General features: G+C 40.2%; 1 protein-coding gene across 5 annotated transcripts in view; it reads right to left on the bottom strand.

Annotated features, from left to right (window-relative positions):
• Positions 1 to 13,129: 13,129 nt before the first annotated feature.
• LOC135257863 (gephyrin) overlaps positions 13,130 to 25,252 on the bottom strand; it is a 404,797-nt gene continuing 392,674 nt past the window's right edge. For all 5 annotated transcript variants that reach the window (XM_064341059.1, XM_064341060.1, XM_064341062.1 and 2 more), the window contains 11 exons: positions 20,198 to 20,253; positions 19,626 to 19,745; positions 19,038 to 19,096; positions 17,261 to 17,414; positions 16,711 to 16,832; positions 16,466 to 16,553; positions 15,395 to 15,468; positions 15,136 to 15,200; positions 14,868 to 14,971; positions 14,600 to 14,696; positions 13,130 to 14,392 (listed from right to left, as the gene is read on the bottom strand). In XM_064341059.1, coding sequence (XP_064197129.1) covers positions 14,259 to 14,392; positions 14,600 to 14,696; positions 14,868 to 14,971; positions 15,136 to 15,200; positions 15,395 to 15,468; positions 16,466 to 16,553; positions 16,711 to 16,832; positions 17,261 to 17,414; positions 19,038 to 19,096; positions 19,626 to 19,745; positions 20,198 to 20,253 — 1,073 coding nt within the window. In that variant the 3' untranslated portion in view covers positions 13,130 to 14,258. The remainder of the gene's footprint in view (positions 14,393 to 14,599; positions 14,697 to 14,867; positions 14,972 to 15,135; positions 15,201 to 15,394; positions 15,469 to 16,465; positions 16,554 to 16,710; positions 16,833 to 17,260; positions 17,415 to 19,037; positions 19,097 to 19,625; positions 19,746 to 20,197; positions 20,254 to 25,252) is intronic.

Genomic DNA, 25,252 nt, shown 5'->3' on the forward strand with positions numbered 1-25,252 from the left:
ATGTTCAAATAATCCAAACATATTTCAGTTTCCATAACTGTGTTGTGATTCATGTTTTCCAGTAAATCAACAGAAGTTCCACACAACAAATGCTCAATCAAATTATTGGGTCTCATGCAGCCTACAACACAAGATCAATGCCATTACGTAACTGAAGACAACTATGAACTGAACTGCTCTAATCCATCCACTACTGTTTCCGATACATTGATTTCTTTGTGCCAGCCCACCACATATTGATTTTATATTTTCTTTACTCTTTAAAATGAGTAAAATCTTCTTTCATTCCACAGCTGCGCATAGCACATTGCTTTACTCAGCCCCTCCTTGCCCCTCTCTCTCTCTCTCTTTCTCTCTCACACACACAAATACATTGACAACAGATCCATCTCTGAATAGCCGCTCCTCTCCATGCACACTCAATGAAAACATAATCATACACGATAGGAAGGTTTGTCGTTGCTTTTCTCCACACGGCTGCCTGAATTCCTGAATACAATCAATCCGGACTTCACAAATAGTCTCATGAACACCTCTGCACACATTTCCCATATCTGATGCATTCAACTTAACTCTAAGTTCATCTATCTATGTTCTTAACACAACACTGTCAATCTCAGACCCCCAACTCTTCAAATAAGTTATTAACAAGCATGTAAGGAGCCTAGCTACTAAGGATCACTATAAGTTAACATTACAATACAGCTGGCTTGTCAAGGTTAGCACACTCTCATACAACTACCGTGAAAACTCCCTGACTTGTTTACATTTTGGACACGTGACTACTGGGTACATCTATCGCTGTTTCCGTCGCAGCACTTTCAACACAAGCAATATCAGAATAAAATTTCTTATGATGAAGACTGCCTTACCCAAAACCACAGTAAACTGTTAACACAGCACCACAATTATCGATATATAGCACCTTTGGGGAAAAACGCTATACTCTGTAAATGCATTGCACTAGTTATCCCCGTTTCCAGTATAATCTGTCAACATCATTTCTCGACAATGAACAGGGTAAAAGCATCAGTTTAAAAAGCACACATTTTCTTTATGTTACTGCACTGTCTGGTTTTCTTCCTCTTTTTCTTTTTGCCTTATCCTCAGGTGAAAACACACCTCCAAAACCAGCTTCAAGGAAAACACCTGGCTGCCTCCTTGAGCATCTCCATAAATGGACCCCATCCGGATCCCTTCCCATATGATACTGCATTGGAATATTTTTTCACAAACCCCTGTAAAATATGATGTTCAAACAAACACTGCAAACTTTGCAACAAGTAGGCTGTGGAGCAGTCACTTAAAGTCTAGCAGTCAACCACTCACTGTATATGTTCTCCACTTATTTGACACAAATTACAGCAAAACAGCACTGTATATATTTTCTTTTACACAACTTGAAGCAATGGACCTGTACATATTGTTTGCTTCTTTATTTGTCACTAAGTACTTACCAATTATAATATTTGCAGTGGAGCACCTTATATATGGTATTATTTCAAAACTACAAATAGGACAGGGGCATACAGGGGATGAGCAATAATCGGATGGCCCCTGTGCGTTACTTTGTATAGATTTTCACTTTGCATGCTGTAATCTCTTGCCATTTCACTTATGATTTTACTTTTTTCTTTCTTTTCAACATTTCTATTACATTTTATAATTTTTACTCTGTCTTTTTCTGATCTATTGCCTTCTTTAATTCTGATTTTCATTTTCACATTTTATTTTCATAGACTTTTACTTTGTGTCTTTGTGATCCCTTGCCATTTTATTTGTGATCTCCATTCTTTTGTATCATTCCCCAAAATACTTTCCAATAAACTATTACTTTTACCCTATTACTGCTTACATGCAATACAAAATTTACATATGCAGTTACCATTGCAGAGATTGACTGGACTTATTGCAGTAAAAATCAATAAATCTTTATCATTCTCACACTGTCTTACGGAAACTTTCTTAACACACTCTACACACTTCATTTTATACTTGTTAGCCGCATTTCTATTTTACAGTCTACCTCAAGCAGGCTCATTTTTTACCCTAGTGCAACAGTAGTGCTATCATATGACACTATAGGTCTTGGATACGAGCCGTGTCATGCTACCTCATCCACAAAAGGAACCATTACTACTCCTATCTATACTATCTACTTATTACGGCTCCAAGCACCAAACCTGCAGGAACGCTATTGCACCTGTTAGGATTACTCTTATTTCTCTCTGCTAAAAGTCTCTGAGTCTCAGCAACCATAAGTCCTACACCAACCACATGTCCTACATGGGTTCCTATTGGCCCACACTACTCAGGCACTACAAATCACCTATGTCGGCCAGATGGTGCCACTATAACAAAGGGTCACAGTAAAGGCCTTTATGGCAAGCGGCTAGGACACATCTATGGTGACGCAACTACGTAATCCGACAGCGACTCTTAGCACAAAATTGGCCGTAAGTCATCAATATTTTATACAATCATGATATTCAGTAGATATGTTGGGTGAAGGTATATGCTCATGAGGACAAAACCATTTTCAAATCGCTCCATAGGGGGCCCGATGGTGCCAATGCTTGTACCCCTCCCAACGCCGCTTGCGGCTTTAATTATTCTTATTTTTCTCCGCTAAAAGTGTCTGAGGCTCGGCAACCATAAGTCCTAGAGCAACCAAATTTGGTAGGTGGGTTCCTATGCCCCTCCACTACGCAGGCACTAAAAATCACCTATGTCAGCCAGATGGTGGCGCTATAACAAAGGGTCATGTTTAAAAGGTCATAACTCCCATACCGTAAATCAGAACAACACAAAACTTCATCGACCAATGCATCTGAATGTGCTCTACAACTTTGCTATTGGGACTACCTATGTCCGCCATATTGTTTGCCCGCCATTTGGACTTTTTTTTAGTTGGGGGCGGAAGAGCTGTTGCTCCACATCTAAAGTGTTACAACATCTAGTAAACGTCTTTATGGCAAGCGGCTAGAAGACATCCATGGCGCCGCAAGTAATCAGACACCGTAGGGTCTAGTTTTTATCAGTGAGGGGAGGGCCTGAACGTCGAGGAAGCAATGGAAGACAGTGCCAGCCAGAGCGCATGCTAGGCTACTAAAGGTTTGTTAATAAAAGCTTTTTGAGAGGATGAATCATTACTTTTCTTTGGCATGGATCCATTTGAAGCCAGTATCAGGTGAGTTCGTTTAGTCTTTGAATCTGTCATTATGCTGAGAAATAGCTAAACCATTTTATTGATAGTATTTGAGTTGCTGTGCAAACGCGCGAAAACCAGAGACTGTAAAAAATATGGACAAAGCTACTGTGACGTCACCCATTGACTCTCCGTGGGTCTCTAAAACACGTTTTGAAGCTCAATGGCGGGTGCGGCCATGTTGTCGATTTGGAGCCAAAACCATAGAGTTAAGCGGTTCTGTGATTTTTAAAATGTGATTGACAGTCCGGTGTGGAAAAGCCCATCAATCTGAACGAACTTGAGGCTAGCTGACTGTCTGCCGTTATGTTTTAAAATATAGGCTATTATCAAATGTTTACGGAGTTTAATTTCCATCCGTGACTGTACTGTGTCATGTAATCACGTTATATGTATGACATTAATAATACAATTATGTTCAGTTATCTTCAATTTATGTTTCTCAGCAAAACGAATATGCTTAGCTAGCATATCAGCTTGCCAGTGAGCTAGGTAGGCTATCCGTGGTTAGCTCACGCATTAGCAATATAAACCACAGGGGAAGAACTTCGACTACACTGATGGTCAATCAATCAGAGATGTGTAGGCTACTGGTGATTTGACTAGGCTAATTTTCATATAACTGTCTGGTAGACCTGCTGTTAACCGAGCAAGTTATCGTCGTAGGTTTTCGCCACAGTCAGTTAATGAGCCAGTAACTGCTACTACTCCATTGCCGTTTGTGGTGTTCACTTGCTGGGTGACGCTAGCTGACCATTTGAAAGTCACTTTTTACCGAAATGAACACTGTCAGCGGTGATTAACAAATCTACCAAGTATTTTAATAACTGATCTGCAGGCATGTAAATATGACAACGCACTTTGTACAGCAAGTTTTCCACCTGGTGCATGAAGACAAAAATAATGTACATTGAATTTCTAATTATTATTAGACTATTTTTTTTTTCCTTGTAGATCATCAAAACCAATGGAGAAAAGCCAGTATACGCAAGGAGCCCCCAGGACCGATTCTGAGAACCACTGTCTTAAATGCTCTAGTCGGTCTCTTAAATGCTAAAAACACGTTCCTTTCTAAATGCCAGTCTTACAACGATGGTTAATTTTGTTAAATTCTGTGTGTGTGATTTAATCGTGTGTTGTATGTTATCCAGCAAATAAACCTTAAGACTCTTAATTCGCTTCGTGAAACTGAAAATTTTGCAGTGTTTATCCCAAAATCGGGATTATAGTAGCTTTGTCACATGCGTGAACCATGGCCCAGGTAGACATTTACGGAATATACACGAATACACGAATATATATGACAGATTGAATATTTTCCAGTTCGGGTTAGCTAGCTAGTCAAATGGCTTGGTAGTTGCGAACTGTTTTAGCATAGGCTACTGGACTACCAAATATAGCAAGCTGATTACGCTTTCTGCCAACTAATTATTTAGTTAAGTAGGCTAAAGAAAATAGTAAAAATGACTCGGCTACTGAAAAACTTCAGAGGAGGATTATTTTATGGTCGTCTAGTGCAGCTGTAAATAGCACACGCCATAATGAAATCACTACGAAATGGGATGCCTACATTTTCTGACTTCGCACACGTGGACCGTGGTCGGAGCCGCGCCACCTCCCACCCCAGTGACCATAGACTGTAGCCCCTTCTGTAGCTTAGTCCACCGCAGTAATCAGGAAGTGACGCAAACTGTACCTCATTGGTCCATAACAAATATTATAACAGTGCCCAAATGACACAATAAATCATGAAATCGACCCAAGGACAGTCATAAGACAAATAAAATATACATATTGTGACTGTTTGTTCTCATGAGAAAAAATTATTGACTTTGTATTTTGACCGCATGTGTAGACTTACATGGAAACCGGTTATGAAAACACCTATACTGGAGCCAACTGTAGTGGCGCTAGTGAGCAACCAGGACCAACAAGACCAGGAAATGAGCTTCAAAAACGAAGTCTGGTTTTGGCCGCTTGGCGAAAACACGCTGGTATAATAAAAAAATGACGGTAATACATATATAGTCCGCTTCGTTGCGTTGCTACCATAACATAACACCCTATCTTCTATCTACAGCTGCAGTTTCTCGCTGCAATTACTAATTTTGAATATAAACAAAAGACGCAATTTATGCTGTACTCTGCCAATGTCTAAATAAATATGATTCTCTGAGCGCAGTACACAGGTAGCAGGGATGGCGAGTTGATATTTTGTTTTTTGCTACTAAAAGTTTGTTAGTAAAAGCTTTTTGAGAGGATAAATCATTACTTTTCTTTCCATTTGAAGACAATACTGGTGAGTTCGTTTAGTCTTTGAATCCATCATTATGCTGAGAGAAATCATATTCCGTAGCAACAAGATAAACCCGATATTAGCCCTAAAATATGCCAATACAGCATTGAAAACGCTGCTCACTGAATAACAAAATAAACGAGACAAAGTTTATAAAAATGATACCATGTCATTCTACAGTCAATATCTGGGACTAAATATTGAATAAATCTTACCACTGGTTTTACATGTAGAGATGTCCCTTTTGAGACTGATTGGTCATATATTGTCTTGGACATTCCGTTTGTGAAATATACACGCATTTGTGATACCTGGGTAGGCTACCTTCAAAAATAGCTGTGTGTAATACCACACCTGTTGCTTACGGCGTTGTCGCCCTTTTTAGTACAATTTGGCTTGATTGACAATTCATTTATTTATTCAGTAGGTGAGAGTATAAGCTTTCTAACGATGTATAACATGTCTGATTTTACTTTTGGAATAGCGTTTTATAGGTCAGCGTAACCGAAAATGTTCTTATCTGCCAATGTCTAAATAAATAATATGGTAGGCTACTCTGCGCGCAGCACGCAGGTCGTGAGTTGATATTTCGTCTTTTGTTTCGTTTTTTTCTCAATGTCGTATTTATTATTTGAAATGTGTATTTACCCTATGTGTTATTATTCTATCTGTCTCTGAGGCGCTCTGAAATTTGCATTCTCTGCTAAGCTGAGCAATGGATTGAAATATGTGTCTGACGCCTATTTTAGTTGCGGCGCGGAAGCGCTGCAGCTCTACATACACGCCAGACCATCTAAATGCTGTTTTATAATTTGCATAGTCTGCATAGTTTCCGTTGTGTGCGGCACTCGCGAAGGGCCAAATCATTTGTGCGGCATATTGCACAGGTTGCGCAGGCCACGTAATTAGATTTTGTTACTGACCGTTATTGTTCAAGAGACAACACCTTCATTCATATTTCCAAACCTACTAAATACTGGACCATGACCACAAAAATGCTCAGCTAGATGTAACTTGTTGCAACAAAGACATTCACCTGACAAAAGCACTTTTAGTCGCATATTTAACGTTGCCTATCGGTTTTATGAATCAGCTGTTATAACCTGTTAGTCAGAGCCGTATACCAGTGACCTCATGTCAGCAGTCAACCAATCATCTTCTTTACGGCGTATGCGGGCACTGGTTACTAACTACGCGCTTTTAATTTCTTGAGGAGGTATGCGTCTTCAAAGCGGCCGTGGCCTGCAACCGTCGCACATGCCGCACATTGCACACAACCCCTACACAGACCCATTTTTACGTGTACTATGCAGAAGTATAAAACAGCCTTTAGTGTTACAACATAGTAAAGGCCTTTACGCCTAGCGGCATCCATGGCGATGCAGTAGATATGTTGGGTGAAGGTATATGATCATGAGGACAAAACCATTTAACCCTCCTATTATGTTTGGGCTCAATTTGACACCATTCAATTTTTACTGTCTCTAAAAATATGGTTACCATACTTTATTCAGCTAGATGTTTTATGACTTTTCCTAACTTTATGGGGAAAACATGGCAAACATGAAATTAACTGAAAAAATTATTTTCAATGTCTTGTACACATGTTGTATGCATTGGTGTTGTTGGGGTCATTTTGACCCCAAACTCTATTGTTATATAAAACCATCATTTTGATCTTGTTTTTGTTGTGTTGGCTGAGGGCACTTTCACATTAATTTGTGTGTGTGTGTGTGTGTGAGGAGAAAACATAGTTCCCACGAGATCTCTGATCATTCTCGCGACATGGGGGTGGGGGCAAACTTATAATAAGGGCTGCACACACAACCCTCTAAACCATTTCTCTTTGCATTTGTGCCTCAACTAAAGATTTTGAAAATGACCACCAGACAGAGGCGTATATTTTCTGCCAGTGAGGTTCTGTCACAGATCTTGGAGGGTGAAAGTGATTTAGATGAGGATATGTCTGAGACTGAGGATAATGTTAAGGAGGACCTTGACTATGTGGCATCCTCCTCTGATGATGAGAATGAAGCCTTTGAGATACCACATTCTGACCCTCCTTTTGTTTCTCAACCACCAATAAACCGTCCTGTCATCTCTCAACCACCATGAAACCCTCCTGTCATCTCTCAACCCCCAAGAAACCCCCGTCATCTCTCAATCACCAAGAAACCTTCCTGTCGCCTCTCAACCACCAATAAACCCTCCTGTCATCTCTCAACCCCCAAGAAACCCCCCTGTCATCTCTGAACTACCAAGAACTGACATGTTCACTTCCAAAAATGGAGAACTACTATGGTCCGGATCCCCAGTTGAAAGACGATTTAGTAGATTTAGTGCTGCTAATGTCATCAAAATGGTTACAGGCCCCACCAGATATGCTAGCAGTTGTGTACAAGACATAAAATCTGCATTTGAACTCTTCATAACACCATCAATGCAAAAGGATATTCTTGAGATGACAAACTTAGGGGAGGCGTGTGTATGGTGACAATTGGAAAGAGCTGGATGTGACCCACTAGCAATCCTATATTGGGTTGCTTATTTTGGCAGGAGTGTAAAAAAAAAAAAAAAGTGCAAGTCAAAATGTGAAGCAACAGCAAGCCTTTGGAATGCTGACACTGGTAGGGTCAATTTTTCCAGCTACAATGTTTCTGGAGACATTTCATGGTTTCTCCCACATTATAAGCTTTGATTACAGGAAAACAAGGCAGGGTCCACAGGAGCGTGACAAACTTGCACCTATCTTGTCTGAATGAAGAATTGATATCCACGGGTACCTAGTTGAGCTGTTATGTTAATTTTTTATCAAAACTCAGTTCTGGTGATTAATTTACTTTCTATTGGTGTTTCTTCATTATTGAATAACTGTCATATGTTACTTATTGATGTTCTGAAGTGTTTTCTGAACCTAAACATTTGAAATGTTGACATTTTAAATATTTTTTCCTGGGGTCAAATTGACCCCGAACATAAAATGTTCCTACGTTTGATAATAAAAGGTGTGTTTCTGTCACGGGGAGTGGGGGGTTAGGACCCAAACGCAGAGTGAGGGGGAAAACACAAAACTCCGAACGGTGAAAGGAAACAAGGACTTTACTTTACAAAACAGGAACAAAAGCAGGGAACAAAAAGCCTCACAGGGCAACTCTCAAAAAACAAGAAAAACTTCAAAAGCGCAGGAAACAGAAAATCCAAAAGTCCAAAAGCACGTGGAAAACAGAACATGGGCAGGTACACACAGGGCAGAAACATGATCAGAGGCACACGTAACCAAACACAACCAAGGATCCAGCACCTGAGTCCGGGAGAAGGGAACTTAAATAGACAAGACACTGACAAGATACAGCAGGGCACAATGCACAATCAGGCCACAGAGAGGGAAGGGAAAACAAGACAACCAAAAACCAATAATAGAACAATTGAAACCAGTAATACAATTAAACATGGTACAAGCAGGACACAAAACAGAAGTGTCGCCATCTGGCGGCCCAACAAGGAAAGACAGACCGGAACACAGAACCATGACAGTTTCTTTCCAAATGTTATTTTTCTTTTTTAATGAGCACTTAATACCAACATAAAGCCCTGCAAACACCAAAACATACTTTGTTTTCCATTTTAGGTCAATGAATGAGATTGTACAGTCATTTGCATATTTCGCAATAGTCATATAAAATCAATACTTGATGTATAAGGGGAGGATGGGGGGGAGTCATGTTTTATTTACTGGGCTATTAAGATGGTCAGTAGAAAGGTCTAAAGTAGCTGAGAGAGAAACTTGGGTAACACTTTCAGTTAATTATTTTCTGCAGGTTTATATTGCTGGGGTCAAATTGACCCCAAACATAAAAGTTGTTAGTTAATTTGAATATAATAGGAGGGTTAAAAATCGCTCCATAGGGGGCGCGATAGTGCCAATGCTTGGACCCCTCCCAACGCCGCTTGCGGCTTTAATTATTATTATTATTATTTTCCTGGAAATGGTCAAATAACTCAAAAAGTCCTTGGCCAAAAATTATATAAATTACCAGGTTGAAACTAGAGACCATGAGTAACTATGCTAGAAAGAATGACCATGATTCGTCCATAGGTGGCGCTATAGTAACCGATTGAAAACACAAATTTCAACATGCTGATATTTCCACCCCGTTTGATGAAAATTCCTGACACCAGGTTGTTACGACCCCAGAGTGTCTAGGGGTATATAGGGAGGTAACATAAGGTCTGGATGTGGGTTGGTTGAAAGGGGACAGAACAAAACAACAAAATATAGCGCAAAACTGGTGTGCATTTAATTACAGGTGAAGGTGAGCTATTTACAGTTTTTACAAGTACAAGTAAAGGCACAGACATAACACATAAGGGGGAGAAGGAACGAGAGTGGTGCCAAAGAAAAGAACAGAGTAAAAACCAAACTCTCAAGTCTGCCTAACCTAACCGGATAGTAACCCTCTAACCTAACTACTAAAAATAAATACGAAGAACAAAACCTAACTGACCATTCTACGCTATTTATATCAAACAAAGTACAGGGCACACACGGAACAAGGAAATTACAGGCATTTGAAATTTTGGCGGGATGCTAATGCTAATATAACGCTTTAAAACTCATCCTCTCATGAACGCTTTACCTGATTCTGTCACCATCGCACATGTGTACTCTTGGCTATTCTCTCCATCAAGGGTGATAAGGACAAGTCATTTCGTTAAAATTTGCGTGATTCCTGGCATCACAAATTTAGCGCTTTATGCTAATGCACATACATATTACAAAGTGATGTTCCTCATGAACCGGAAGTTGGATCGTCTCACGCACGGGTATGTGGATTGTCCAAAATCCTGAAATCAATGCCACTTAGACTTTTTTCTCCTTCGCCTAGTATTTACCTGACTTGGATGTGTTCGTAGGACCCCGCATTACTTCTTGCAGCTATATTTAACTTTTTATTTCTTTTGTAAATGTTTGACACTTCATTAGTTTTGTACAGCACTGTTAATAAATTATCACTTTTCACCCTATTTCTGTTGTTGGCCTCCTGTTTGCTGCTCATCATCCTCACATGGGTAGACTGACTTACTGTGACTTGTTTTGATTGTCTATGTAATGTGCACAGTAAATAAATAGTTAAAATTGGTTATTACACAGCTTTATTGAATACTCGATTCTGATTGGTCAATTATGGCATTCTATGGTCTGTTATTTCTGAATAGCAGACCGTGCTGCTATGAATAACAGACCGTTGCTATGGACGTACACTGTAGAATCTAATGGACTATTTTTTAGAGGAAGCAATAAAATCATTTTTTAAATCAATATTTTGAGTCAAATTGATTTCAAATTGATATTGATTTCTTTAGTAAGTAGCCCTGTAATAAGCGGGGTAATGTACAGCGAGCCGGTCATTATTGTGCTTCGCATCGTGGTCCTGCATCACCCTGGAGTTTATTTCACAATAATGACCTGTCTGCGTTTCCTTTTTTTGGGCCGCCAGTTTGTAGTTCTGTTCCTTTTCCCTGTTTAATTGTATTATTGTTTTCAATTATTCTATTATTGTTTTTTGGTTATCTCGTTTTCCCTTCCCTCTGTGGTCTGATTGCGCATTGTGCCCTCCTGTGTCTTGTTAGTGTCGTGTCTATTTAAGTTCTTTGCTTCCCTGACTCGGGTGCTGGTTCCTTGTGTTTTCGCTTGTGTTTCCGCATGTTTTTATGCCTCTGTGTTACCACCCGTGAGTTCCTGCCCTGCCCAAGTTCTGTTCTACGTGTTCGTCTTTTTTTTGGGATTTTTGGATTCTGCTGTTTTCTTTTTGGATTAACTTTTGAGTTTTTTGAAAGTTGCCCTGAGTGGCCTCTATTTTGGTTCCCTGCTTTTGTTTCCTGTCTGATTGAAGTCTTTGGTTGGATTTGCCTTTTGGAGTTTTGTGTTTTTGCCCATTATAGACCGGCTCGCTGTACATTATCCCTTACTTAACATCTAGCTAACGGTGCACTGAATACTCCGGAGTTGACAACTATCTACTGGGGAAGGGCGATTTCTAATTTCGTTCGCGGGTCTAGCTGTTTTGGTTGGTGCGTGTGCGTGTGTGCGTATGTTGTCAAGGAGGTTTAATAAGAACTGTGTGTGCTACACAAAACGTGCAGTCAGTTTCATTTTCATCGCCGTTCATTGTAATGTTAGCAGGGTTTTTTTTCTTCAACTCTCGTCCCAAAATTAATTTACATCCTCCTCGACCCTATTTTTATTGTCCCCAGGACGACGGGAGTTCCTTAAGCTCGAGCCCTGGGGGAGCCCCTGGCCATTACAAGGGACTCGGCTGTTAGTTAGCTGAAGTTAACTGATTACTACCAGTGATGACTTACTTTCCTTTTCTTTGAAAAACAACTCCTTATGTCCATGTTGTCTGGGGGAGCAAACATATCAAACCAAGAGATCTTCAGCCAAAAAATAGACCAGTTTACTCTAGAGTAACAATCAGATGAAAACTAGCCTCCTTCCTCATCTTTTCACTATTTTGCTAATGTTAGCTAGCGTTCGCGCTTCTTAACAGTTAGCTAACCGAACAGCGAGGCTGCTGTCAGTCAGTATAGACACTTTGTAACAAAAACAAGAAGGCTATAAGCAACAGGCGAACAAAATACGAACATTTAGTTAAATGCCAAGCTTTGATTTTCGGTAAATTAACAATTTCCTGAACAATTTGTGGTGACCCACCTTAACTCAGCTACCAGGCATAGGGCATCAATGACTAGCTAACGTTAGCGCGCGCTTGTGTGTATGTGTGTGCATGCTATGTGAGAATCTGCCTGGGTGCAAGGCAGCAGTGAACATGGTATGGAATTTCATTGATTTGGGCATTCTCTCAATAAGCAAGCGGAATGGATTTGAGAATGAAGCACTGACACAGCGCTCTGATATGAGCGCAGAGTGGATAGACCAACGCACTGATTTTTAGAATGCTAAAAGTGGGGGGGTCTAAACTGATCATTTAAAAAAGTGGGTGGGACTTATATAATGGGACCCTCATATAATAGCTGCAACGCCCATGGTTCAGTTAGAGGGCGGCTTGCACAAACCTGGGAATCTATGTCAAAAAGGTTGCACTTTAATCAGTTTCAGATTCAGGAACCAGTTGATATGGATAATTTTTTTGTCTGCTGTTTCCATTCCAAACAGGCAACTGATTGGATTGATGCAAACCTAGAGGAAATATGTTGTACAAAAGCAGGGGTGTCCAATTTTATCTGAAAAGGACCTGTGTGGGTGTAGATTTTTGATTTAGCCCAGTACTACCACACCTGATTTAACTAATTAACTAACCATGATTTTCAATCAAGCCCTAGATTAGTAGAATCATGTGTCTTAGTGCTGGGCTAAAAGAAAAAACTGCATACACGACTCATTTCAGGTAAGATTCGACACCATTCTACAAGAGCCTGCATTGAATTATATTGTGTTGCCTGATATTGTACAGTATTGTGACCTTGTGATGTATGTTCTTTATGTAGCTTTATGAAATATTTTAATGGACAGTAATTGTTTTCTAATCTAATGGGAATGTAGCTAATGACATCAAAACATTAAGAACAATTGTTGACATTGATAGACAATTCACAGACACTCGTGCAGTAGAACATTTTATTTGATTAAGGAAGAAAAAACTAATATACTTCCATATATCATATTTAAAAAAAAAACCCAACAAGGATTTTTTTACATAATGATCAAGGATTTTAATTTCTGTCTTATCAGTTTCAATATCATTACAGAAAATGTTATAGTATTCAGTTGTTCAATATCACCTCGTAGCTTAATAGTTGGATCAGGAGTGCTGGTCACGTATATCTGTACAATATTGTTCTTTTTTATGTACATTTTTTGTGTAGTTGATTAAAAATGCTGTCAGCATGGAAAGAAGCTGTTCATTCTTTTTATTCTTTTTCAAGTCCAAATAAATCAAATAAAAGATTGTTTTCCAGTGATCCTGCCTCCAGGGGATCGGGGGTAGAGCTGTACCAGATCAGGTGACAAAAAGGAAGCCTATGGGTCTGGGCTACCTGGAAAATGACCCCACAACCTTGCCCCTGCCAAAGCATTTGGCACTGCGCACATATACACGACTCACAAGATAAACAACAAGCAAAGCTCTTTGTGAAGCAATTAAGAAGCATACTAATAAGGGGAAAATAGATGTGTCACCTAACTGCTAGTCAGAAAGGAAGCAGGAAGTGCTCTCACCTATGAGAACAATGTGGGAATCTGTGATAAATTTACGTGTTATTAAAATTTATTTTCAAAAATGTATTTTTACATAAGATGAGAAAATAACCTTTCCTTTTTTCCTGACAGGCACCTACAACTTTCTATTAAAATGCTACTGCTATCTATAAGGTCTAGCATTGAACACACAAAGCAATTGCAATTAAAGAGAACAAAGTTGCCTTACTATGATAATAATAATAATGGTAATCATAATAATAATCATAATATATTACAGAATAAATCTCATATATTTACTTTAAAAGTTATATTTTTCTTTGTTTGAAATACTATGATCTTTTAAAATCATTTTTCATATGTATTAATTCATTTATTTTTGTGTTCAAGATGTTGACTATACTTAATCAACTTTATCCAAATCAATAAAAACTAGCTGTGCCGTTGCATATTACAGAATAGTCAATGATATGTGGACATGCACCGTAAACCACTCTTTGCTCGCTCCCTCCATTCTGCGTCCCCTTGAGATGACATCATAGCCTCCCTATGACCATGACATCCACGACCTCGCCTTTGTGCAGCTCCACGTATTGCTCAGTTTTGGGAGGTAGCATCAGGAGACCGTTGGCGCTGCGCATGCTCATCAACCGACTGCTCATCTGGTTCCCTGGAAGTAGAAACAACACTTTGAAAAAGCTGTGAATAGTTACTCATCCAAGAAAAAACACTTAAAGAACATGCCAGTTAGATTCACATTTATTTGACTCCTTATTTTCTCTTTAGAAGGAAACTCTCTGATGATGACAGTTATGGCAGATACTGCACAAGACCAATGTTGGAGATAAACTGTGGTTGACCTGATCTCTGACCGCACCTGTGCTCTGTGCCCATGGCAGTGGCTCTTGGTGGTGCCAGGTGAGGATGCAGCGGTGGTACTCTGGACGAGGGTCGAGCTTCACATCACAGGACAACTGCAGGAGAAACAGTATAAGCTGATGACCTCACAGCCAGTGACCACTGGCTTCTTGGAAGGGAGCAGTCCGTAGTGCCTGCCATAAGTTTTGAAGATGGTAGAACTGGAACCTACCCTTGACTGGACAATGCAGCTTGCTATAAACCCTGGCAGTAGAACATGTACCTACCCTGGCTTTGATAATAGTCGGCCGAGGGTCCAGGATTCCCTGCATCTTCCTTAGTGCAGGAATAACAAAGAGGTTGCAGGTAACAACCGCTGACACGGGGTTACCTGTGATGGGGAGAGAAGCGGCAGAAAATTAGACAAAAAGTATGTCTGGAGTGGTATGTCATTGTTGTCATGTGGATAAAATAAACCAGTCATCTTCCTCAGGTTCTGCACTCAACAATCAAACACATACAGACATACATGAACACCCATGCATGCAGTCATACCTGGCAGAGCAAAAATAAGTTTGCGAGCACCATCCATGTCCAGGGTTGCGAATGTCGTGGGGAGACTAAAAACGCAAGATGAGAGAGAGCACTATTGTTAAGCTTTTCACACCATAATCTTTTTTCTTTATTTCTCTCTCAATTTGTACAACAATCCCCTTACAAAACCAAAATACCAACAGGGAATCAGCTCATGGGTCAATCAGCGAATCACCCAATCAATCAGCCAACCAATCAGTGAATCTATGCATCTAGTTACCCTGGTTTCATAAAGACCCTTCCAAAGTGTATCTGGGCATGGAGGTCAATGTCCAGAACTTGCTTCAGGTAGTCCTGAAAGACAAATTAAAATCCTTACTTTGTGCATCTCAGCAACAGAACCAGAGTTCATTTTAAATATTGAAAGTTAATTTAAAACAGATCCTCACGGCGGTGTGAACCTACCACACCTTGTCAATCGACAGACTGCAGATTTACTTACTGAATTTCAGCATCATAAATGATGTCACCTGATTTTACTGAAAAAACATGTCTGATTACATGTTGGCAGTCCCATGGGGTGAACCATAATTTGACACAGCATCAGCTATGGACAAGGATTCCAGTTGGCAGAGTATTCCTTACCCCATCACGCAGTTTACATTTAATTGTACAGCAATTTCACATTCATAGCTTGTTATCCAAAGAAATCCATTGAGTGTCAGTATTGCACAATTTCATATATTGTATTGCATCCATATTTATACCATGAAATCAAAGCACACAAATCCCATTGCACGACAACACAGAATCCAAACTAAAGTGATAAGGTAAATAAAAGAATGCAACCATAATCATAATGATGAGATTTGTATAGCAGAAAATAAGTAATCCTCACAATTTTCCAGAATATCTCCCATTAGGATAAATTCAAATTAGCAAGTATAAAGGCAGTGCTCACTAGAAGCTTCTATGAGAGAATGTAGCTTTGTACTGTAAGTAAAAAGCAATTCTGTTCCATTACCCTAGTTGTACTGATGTAGACTCCCTTTAACCAATGAATAATGCATGCTCAACATGTTTGGCAGACCGGGAGATTTCTGCTGGTTTCATTATTTTCTGGCAATCTTTCAATCACCATGACCAAAAAAAGGTATTCCCTGCACATTTAAGCTCACATTCTGTTTACAAATGCCACTCTTTTTCTGCAGGGTGAAATAGTATTCTGGATGCTTAAAACACCATTCTTATTCTCCCATGGTTTACTGGTTAAAACCTATAAAAGCAAAGTAAATCTATGTTTATGATAGATTTGCGCCCATGGACCATTCTCACATTACTGTCCAGTTACCTTCTCTCCCATTGACACGCCCCCTGAGGTGATGATTACATCAGCACGACTGATGCCCTCGTTTAAAGCATTAAGGAGGTCATCAGGGCTGCAGGAAGAACACAGAAAACAGTTATAGCAGACTTTAGATCTAGTTATTTCTATTATGTCATGATCGCAAATGACTTTTATCAAACCAGAGTTTCAGACACTCAAATCAGAGTGCAACAGAGTAGTGATTCATGCAACAAGTTTGAGGAGCGTACTTGTCTCCAACGATGCCCAGATTAATTGTGGGGTATCCATGTTCCTGGATGGTGGCCAGCAGTGTGGATCGGTTACTGTCCCGAATCTTCCCAGGGTGCAGGTCATCCTCAGGATTCAACAGCTGCCACATTATTAGACAGACAGACAGACAGACGGCATGTGCACAGGAGCCTGAAATAGAGGCTTGCTCTGAAATTTATCATCACCACCGTGTCAGGGTTACAAGGTTCAGTTACTCTTGATTACATTACATTACATTATATTACAGGCATTTAGCAGACGCTCTTATCCAGAGCGACTTACACAACTTTTTTTTTTACATAGCATTTTTACATTGTATCCATTTATACAGCTGGATATATACTGAAGCAATGCAGGTTAAGTACCTTGCTCAAGGGTACAACGGCAGTGTCCTTACCTGGGAATCGAACCTGCGACCTTTCGGTTACAAGCCCAGTTCCTTACCCACTGTGCTACACTCCGTGATTACGGAGAGGACCTTCCCCATTTGATTACAGGTCCACTGAAGGCAAGCCGTTACTAACTCACCTCATTGCCAGTGGACATGACTGCTACCACAGGGAACTTCTGCACCTCAACCTCAGTGACGCCCACTGTAGCAAGCAGGCCGATTTCTGAGGGGCCCATATGGGTGCCTTTGGCTAGGACACACTCTCCACGCTTGATGTCATGTCCTATCGGCCTGGACAGGACAGAAGGGTCAGGGTACATTCGAATAATATAGATTAATAAGGGCAGCAGTACTAGCACTCTCAGATAATTAGCACTCTTAGTGATATCAAGAAGTACAAGAATCTGCTGTTCTATTATCATATTCAACTAACTTGACAAGCATATCAACTTCACCTGAAAAACATATTCATCTTACCTGACAAACACATAATAATAGAACAGTTCATCTTACCTGGCAAAGTAATGCAATTAATCTGATTAACATATCCACGTAACCTGACAAACATTAAACCAACTGAACACATTCAAAAACCTGGGGGCTCTTGCATAGAATATGCATGGATTTCATCCAAAATTATATCATACCACCAGTTTAAAAATTGTGCGTAAGCATGACTCATAAAATGTGTGTAGGAATAAAAAAGTTTTGTATCACACACGTTTCATTTATAAATCACAAATATCTCTAAAAGTGTGTACTTATGAACAAGCTTTATGACTACACCCAGTGAACGCCCCTCAATTATCCTTATAATGGTGGCATCGTACATCTTATTTCACTATTTAAATCGCTTGGAATTAGCAGTACAATGCTGCTAAATAACACAATTGTAATTGGAGTAAAACATAAGGAAACATAATGGCAGAAAAGGGAGTAAAAAGAAGAATTCTCTGAATTCTAGATTGAAGTGCTGTTGACAGAGGGGCAGGCAAGAGCACAACTATTGTTTGAACCCGTCAGCCAGACTGTACTCTAGCAAAACTAAATATGTTGCTTGGCAAGCTGTGACAGGATGGCAATGGGTAAACAGTACTGACTCATGAGACATTCATTCTCATGTTCAAGGAAATCTGACTGGTCCCTTAAAACTCACTCACAATGTATTGCTCCATTGTATTGCTAGCAGTGAATTGCTAGTGTAGCATCGACATTTGAATGTGAATAGCTCACACATTTTTTTCATATTCATGTCTATAATGAGTTAATATTTCATAACAGTGAAGCAATTTGCAGATTATTTCTTCTAGTTGCTTGTGCTATCTTGTGCCATTGATTTCAAACAAGTTTATTAGGCCTACTTTGTCATACCGTGCTATTTACACATTGCATCTCTTCTGTAGGTTTAACACTGTATTTTAATGTCTCTGCTCAATTAATAATGTGAATGGTAACCTATGTTTCAGGAGCTGCCTTTTTATTATTGTACTGTGTTTATAGATGTTAATACAAACCGAATTACAGGCATGCAGGTATTAAGGGCATTTAATGTTGGAATTTTGTCTTTATTATTCACATATTGTTGTTAGTTTTGAAAAACCAAAATGATACATTTACACTGTCCCATTCACTTTATGCTCTTCAAATATCAAGGCTATTGAGAGATAGAGAAGTGAAAATATGTCACATGCCTGAAATAGAGCTGAACTGCCACAAGGAATAGTTTGTATGCATGGTCTGGAGCTTGCATAGAGGTACGCACATTTAGTGATAATTTCAAGCTTAATAAATCTCAGTATTGTCCAGCCAGCCAAAAATATTAAACTAACCAGAGCCAACTGATTAAACAACTAAAAATCAGATGTTCAGAAAGAGTGCTAGGTTCTAATGTGCTGGACTGTCAAGCACACTAACCTGATGTCCTGGCCGGGACGTGCCTGCACCAGAATCCGCACCTCCAGCTCCTCTGTGCCCTGCAACAACAAGCAGCAAGTTGACAAAGCACTGATGCCATATATCAAACATACAGACCATACACTCAGTCTATATGTCAAACACATGCACCATATGCTCACTCTATACACCAAACAGATACACCATATACTCACTGTATATAGCGTTGGAACATCAAAGTGCTGTGTGAAATTTCTCTCACCAAATTCTTATTCTAACAGTTTGATTCAACTGTCGATGGCAGTACTATCTTTTTTAGACTACCCAGCATGGTCTCTATTTTACAGTATGACTGAATGTTTTTTGGACTTACAAGACATGTGGATGCATATAACTGCCACTACCGAATATGATGTCACCCTGAGCAGCTGAGTAGACCAATCACACCTATTGCTGTGCAGAGCAGCTAGCTCCAGGCAGAGTTTGGGACCAGCAGCAGACCTATCCCCATTACAGACACACACCCTACTGACAGCCTGCTTTTACTGTGCAAGGAAGCAGCTTGATTCTGACAAGGAGAGGTAAGGGAACAGAAGAGAGCCCACTCACATCCTCTGACTCACGGAGGAGCTCTGTGTCCTCCACCTGTACCACAGCGTCAGCGCCGCAGGGAATGGGCGCACCTGTCGTCACCCGCATCACCTGTCCTGGCATAACTGTGTGGGTGGGCTAGATGAAAATAGGGCCAATGTGTTCGAATAAATATCAGTACACCCTCCCATTCACACTTAAAGACCTGCATACCCATGCACATATGCATTTACACACCCTCTTACACAGACATACAGCATACTTCCCCATACTTCTCTCCACATAAACACAAACGTAATCACACACAAAGAAACATACTCACACACAAATCCACTCATGATGAATGTTGTCCATTAGGCTTAAAAGTTTCCTAAAACTTCCAAATGTCTTTCTCTGTATATATTGTTTCTGTAGTGACTTGTTGAGAAACTAATGTGATTGCCAAGCTTTTAGGAAAGAGGAAAACCCAACATATTAAAATACAGTGCCACCTATTGACAGGAGGAATCAATTTCGCTCACACATTGTTATGTGTAATAAGTTTTTGCACAGTGTTCTAACTATTCTATCGCCATAGTTAGGGGGCTCACCTGCTCTCCTGCCTGTGACTCCCCAATGATAAAGCGATCTCCAGGGCCATCAGCAGCTGAAACACAGAAACAACTGTGTGCCAGAGATTAAGGGAGGGACCATAGAGGGAGCGCAAAGAAATTTTCCAGAACTACAGAAAGAAGCTGCCACACTGCCCTCTAGACCCATTCAACTCTGTAAAGAGGGCCATAATCAACAGGAAGGAGCTAACATATTTTCCCCGAAAATGGTGAATAGTTACTTGCACAGGATGCCTGCCTTCAAAAGTGAATCTACACTGAGAATACTGAGCCTCAGGGAAGCATATCTCCATCAGTATGTTTTCCCAATCTGAGAGAGACGTTTTTCAAATCTGTCACTGAGTCACAGTGGAAGACATATTCCTCAGCGACACAGCATGTCTGTTCCCAGCATTATGGCAAGGATATCTTGTTAATACTGAACACAGCCATATGACTTGTTTATCATGTTCCCAATTCCCATGTCACAACCGTCTTCAAGTCACTTCACCGTCACTGTTCAGCAGTTACATCTGACATCATGTTTAAAACTTTGATGCTATTCTACAGGGCTGCGAATGAGACAGTGCCATCATACCTCCGATTACTTCCCACAGTGGTCAGGACAGCAGAATTGTTGTCCATCCTTCTATGCAGACTAAAGACCCACCTCTTCAGTTTGCGTTGCAACTCTGATCATTGCAATCCTCAAGCACTTCCACCTTTTGTGTCAGTTCAGTTTGTTATGAATGTACCCTCAATCTATACAGAATATATAAATACAGATGGGTGACAAATTAAAGGAAAACCAACACAGGGTGTCTTAGTAAGGTGTTGGGCTACCATGAGCCACCAGAACAGGTTCAATGCACCTTGGCATAGATTCTACAAGTCTCTGGAACTCTCCTGGAGGGATGGAACACCATTCGTCCAGAAGATATTCCCTTATTCAGTGTTTTGATGATGGTGGTGGAGAGCACTGTCTAACACATCGGTCCAAAATCTCTCATAGGTGTTCAGTTGGGTTTAGACCTGGTGACTGCGAAGGCATCACCATTCACATAATTTTCATACTCATCAAACCATTCAGTGACCCCCTCATGCCCTGTGGATGGGGGCATTGTCATCCTGAAAGAGACATCAGGATAGAAATGTTTCATCATTGGATAAAGGTGATCACTCATACAGGCTTGGTAGCCGAATGCTAGCTGCTAATTTGCAGCACGCTGTTCAAACCCATCCACGTGACTGACTGTTTACATTCGACACATGTCCCCTGGAATCTCCCTGTTCTTCTCCGGTTACATCTGAGGTCACTGTCTTCAGCGCTAGCCCCCCCCCCCCCTGCTGTCGCCCCCTGGAATTAACACCTCACTCGTGTCCACGAACAGCCGACAGTGAGACTCACCAACCTGATGTCTTTGCTAAAGGAGAAAAGATTACTGGGTCCATCTGCAAAGCGGACAGTTCCATTCTGCCATTCCAACCACCTACAACTGCTCATTGCTCCCCCTGTCGGTCGCCTCCCGCCTCTAAAATTCCAATCATCTACAACAATAGGTTGTATTATTATGGATGGCCCCGGCGGGGAGCTAATATTGGCAACCTACCTAATATCGGTCGGATCAGCTATGTTCCAAGTAATCTTCGGCTGGACATTAGTATAAACATGGCACTTTTAAATGTGAGATCTTTATCAAACAAGAGTTTCCTAATTAATGATTTTATCTCTGAGAGGAAGTTCCATTTTATGTTTCTCACTGAAACCTGGCTAAAAATTGACGGCATTGCAACTCTTGTTGAAACTTGTCCTCCCAACTACAATTTTTTTCAATCAGTGAGACAGGAGAAGAGAGGTGGGGGAATAGCTGCAATTTTTTTTTCTGATCAGTTTAGCTGCACTAAAATTGATTTGGGTAAATTATGTTCCTTTGAATATCTTGCCATTGTGCTAAAAGCTGAATCAAATGTACTTATTTTAATATTATATAGACCACCGAAGCAATCGGCAGTATTTCTTTCTGAATTCTCTGAGCTTATGTCTACCATCATTATTAGCTATGATCGAATTATTCTTAATGGAACATTCATATTAATAATAACTCTGACTTGAAGGCCATGGAATTTATAAATCTCCTAGACAACCCAGGATTGACACAACATATAACGGAAGCTACCCACCAACGGGGTAATATACTTGATCTGGTAGCATCGCATGGAATAACCATTCACAAAGTCTCAGTGTCTGACATTGCCGTTTCCGACCATTACTGTGTCCTATTTCACGCTATGTTAAGTAGGCCTACACACAGTAAAAGATCATTTATAGTCAAAAAACGGTACTTAGATACTGCAGCAGAATGAAAGTTTTCTGAACTTGCAAACTCTTTTGACCCATGTGATGTACACTGCTCGATAAATGAAATGGTTGATGCCTTTAACAATAACTTAAGAAATGCATTGAATAGTGTTGCTCCAGTTAAGACTAAAAAGAGGTCACATGACAAAATATCACCATGGATGAATAGCACTATCCGTGATCTGAAGAAACTATGTAGAAAAGCGGAACGGATATGGAGGAAAACTAAATTAGAGATTCACCTCAGCATTTTTAAGAAGCAGATTAGTATTTATAACAAGGCTATTCACTCAGAAAGAAAAACCCATTTTCCAAAGATCATCGCGGATAATAGCAAGAATTCTAGAGTACTGTTTTTAACTATCGATCGATTATTAAATCCCGCACCAAACTCTGAGATTCTTAGCCTGACCTCCAGCTCAAAATGTGAGGAATTTGCACAATTTTTTAATGATAAAATAACCATTAGAGCTGGTATGGTTAGAAATACTAGTATCCCACATGATTTGCCCTGAAACGAGCCGGCAACCATGAGGAATTTTAACAGTATCTCTGATTCAGAACTCGACAGAATTATAGCACAGACTAAATCGTCAACCTGCTGCCTCGACCCTGTCCCTACAAAAAATTTTTAAAAGGTTGTTTAGTGTTTCCACACCAGTTCTAAAAATAATTAAGACATCTCTAGAGACTGGGATTTTTCCCAACGCATTCAAAACCGCTGTTGTGAAGCCGCTACTGAAGAAACCCAATTTAGACTACAATGTCCTAAGTAATTACAGGCCGATATCCAATTTACCCTACATGAGCAAGATACTTGAGAAAGTAGTCTTTAATCAATTAAACAACTTTTTAAATGAAAATAATGGTAAATGGTAAATGGACTTCATTTATATAGCGCTTTTATCCAAAGCGCTTTACAATTGATGCCTTTCATTCGCCAGAGCAGTTAGGGGTTAGGTGTCTTGCTCAAGGACACTTCGACATGCCCAGGGCGGGGTTTGAACCGGTAACCCTCCGACTGCCAGACAATCGGTCTTACCTCCTGAGCTATGTCGCCCCCGAATAATACTTTGGAGAAATTCCAATCTGGTTTTAGATTTAACCACAGCACAGAGACTGCACTAACCAAAATAGTTAGCGATCTTAGACTCAGCGTTGCAGCAAACAAGGTCTCAGTTCTCATTATTTTAGATCTGAGCGTAGCTTTTGACACCATCGACCATAGCATCCTGTTAGATCATTTCGAAAAGTGGGTTGGCCTCTCTGAATGTGTCCTAAACTGGTTCCGAACATACCTTACAGAGAGGCAATTCTATATTAGTTTAGGTGGCTACGTGTCAGAGAGATATGACATCTCCTTCGGGGTCGCACAAGGAAGCTGTCTTGGCCCCCTCCTTTTTTCAATATGCATGCTGCCCCTAGGTAATATTATTAGCGAACGCAATGTCAGCTTTCATAGTTATGCTGACGATACGCAATTGTACATTTCTGTGGAACCGAATGATCCGAGTGCCTTATACTCCCTGACTGCCTGTCTATCTGCAATTAACCAATGGATGAACAATAACTTTCTGAAACTAAATGAGGATAAGACAGAGATTCTCTTGGTTGACCCCAAGAACAAAAGAGATATAATCTCAAAAAGGCTAGGGAATCTTGGCTAGGGAATCTTGCCCATCAGATTAAATCGGAAGTAACAAGCCTCGGTGTAGTTCTGGATGCGGATTTAAATTTTAAATCCCACATAAATAAGGTGACCAAGACAGCGTTCTTCCACCTGAGAAATATAGCCAAGGTACGATCGTTTTTAACCCAGCAGGATGCCGAGAGGCTAATTCATGCTTTTATATCAAGCAGACTTGATTACTGTAATGCTCTCTTTACTGACCTTCCTAATAAGACAATTGAGAAGCTGCAGCTGATTCAGAACTATGTAGCTAGGCTATTGACGAAAACAAGGAAGAGAGAGCATATAACCCCTGTCTTGGCTGCACTGCACTGGCTCCGTGTCCTTTAGAGTTGATTTTAAAATTTTGTCACTTGTTTTTAAAGCTCTTAATGGCTTAGCACCCCCATACATTTGAGTCCCTGGTGTCCTATGTCCCCTCATGAGCCCTTAGGTCCTCTGAGGCAGGTCTTTTAATTGTGCCAATGGTTCCCCAAAAGAAAATTGGGGAAGCCGCCTTCATCCACTACGCGCCAAAATTGTGGAACCTCCTGCCAAAAGGTATTAGAGAGGTGGACTCCGTAGACATTTTTAAACGACAGCTGAAAACACACCTTTTTAACCTGGCATACAATTAAAGATACCCTTTTCCACTCCTTTTATTTATTTATTTATTTTATTAATTATTTTTTTGTTTTACTCATTGTTGTGATATGGTTCATTGTGATTTGGTGATATGGTTTTATTCTGATATTGTGGTATGACTGTGTTGATCTGTCAAAGTACTTTGAGCTACATACTCTGTATGAAAGGTGCTATATAAATAAAGTTATTATTATTATTATTATTATATAACTTAGTATTGATTTGCAGTGACCCTTCCCTCTAAGGGGACAAGTGGACTCAAACCATGCCAAGATAATGCCCCCCACAGCATAACAGAGCCAGTGTACCAGGTACACTGGCTCTGTTATGCTGTGGGGGGCAATGTACCCCCTTACTGTAGGGGTCAAGCATTCAGGCCAGT

Source organism: Anguilla rostrata, chromosome 6 (genome assembly GCF_018555375.3).
Source record: "Anguilla rostrata isolate EN2019 chromosome 6, ASM1855537v3, whole genome shotgun sequence".
Lineage (NCBI taxonomy): Eukaryota > Metazoa > Chordata > Actinopteri > Anguilliformes > Anguillidae > Anguilla > Anguilla rostrata.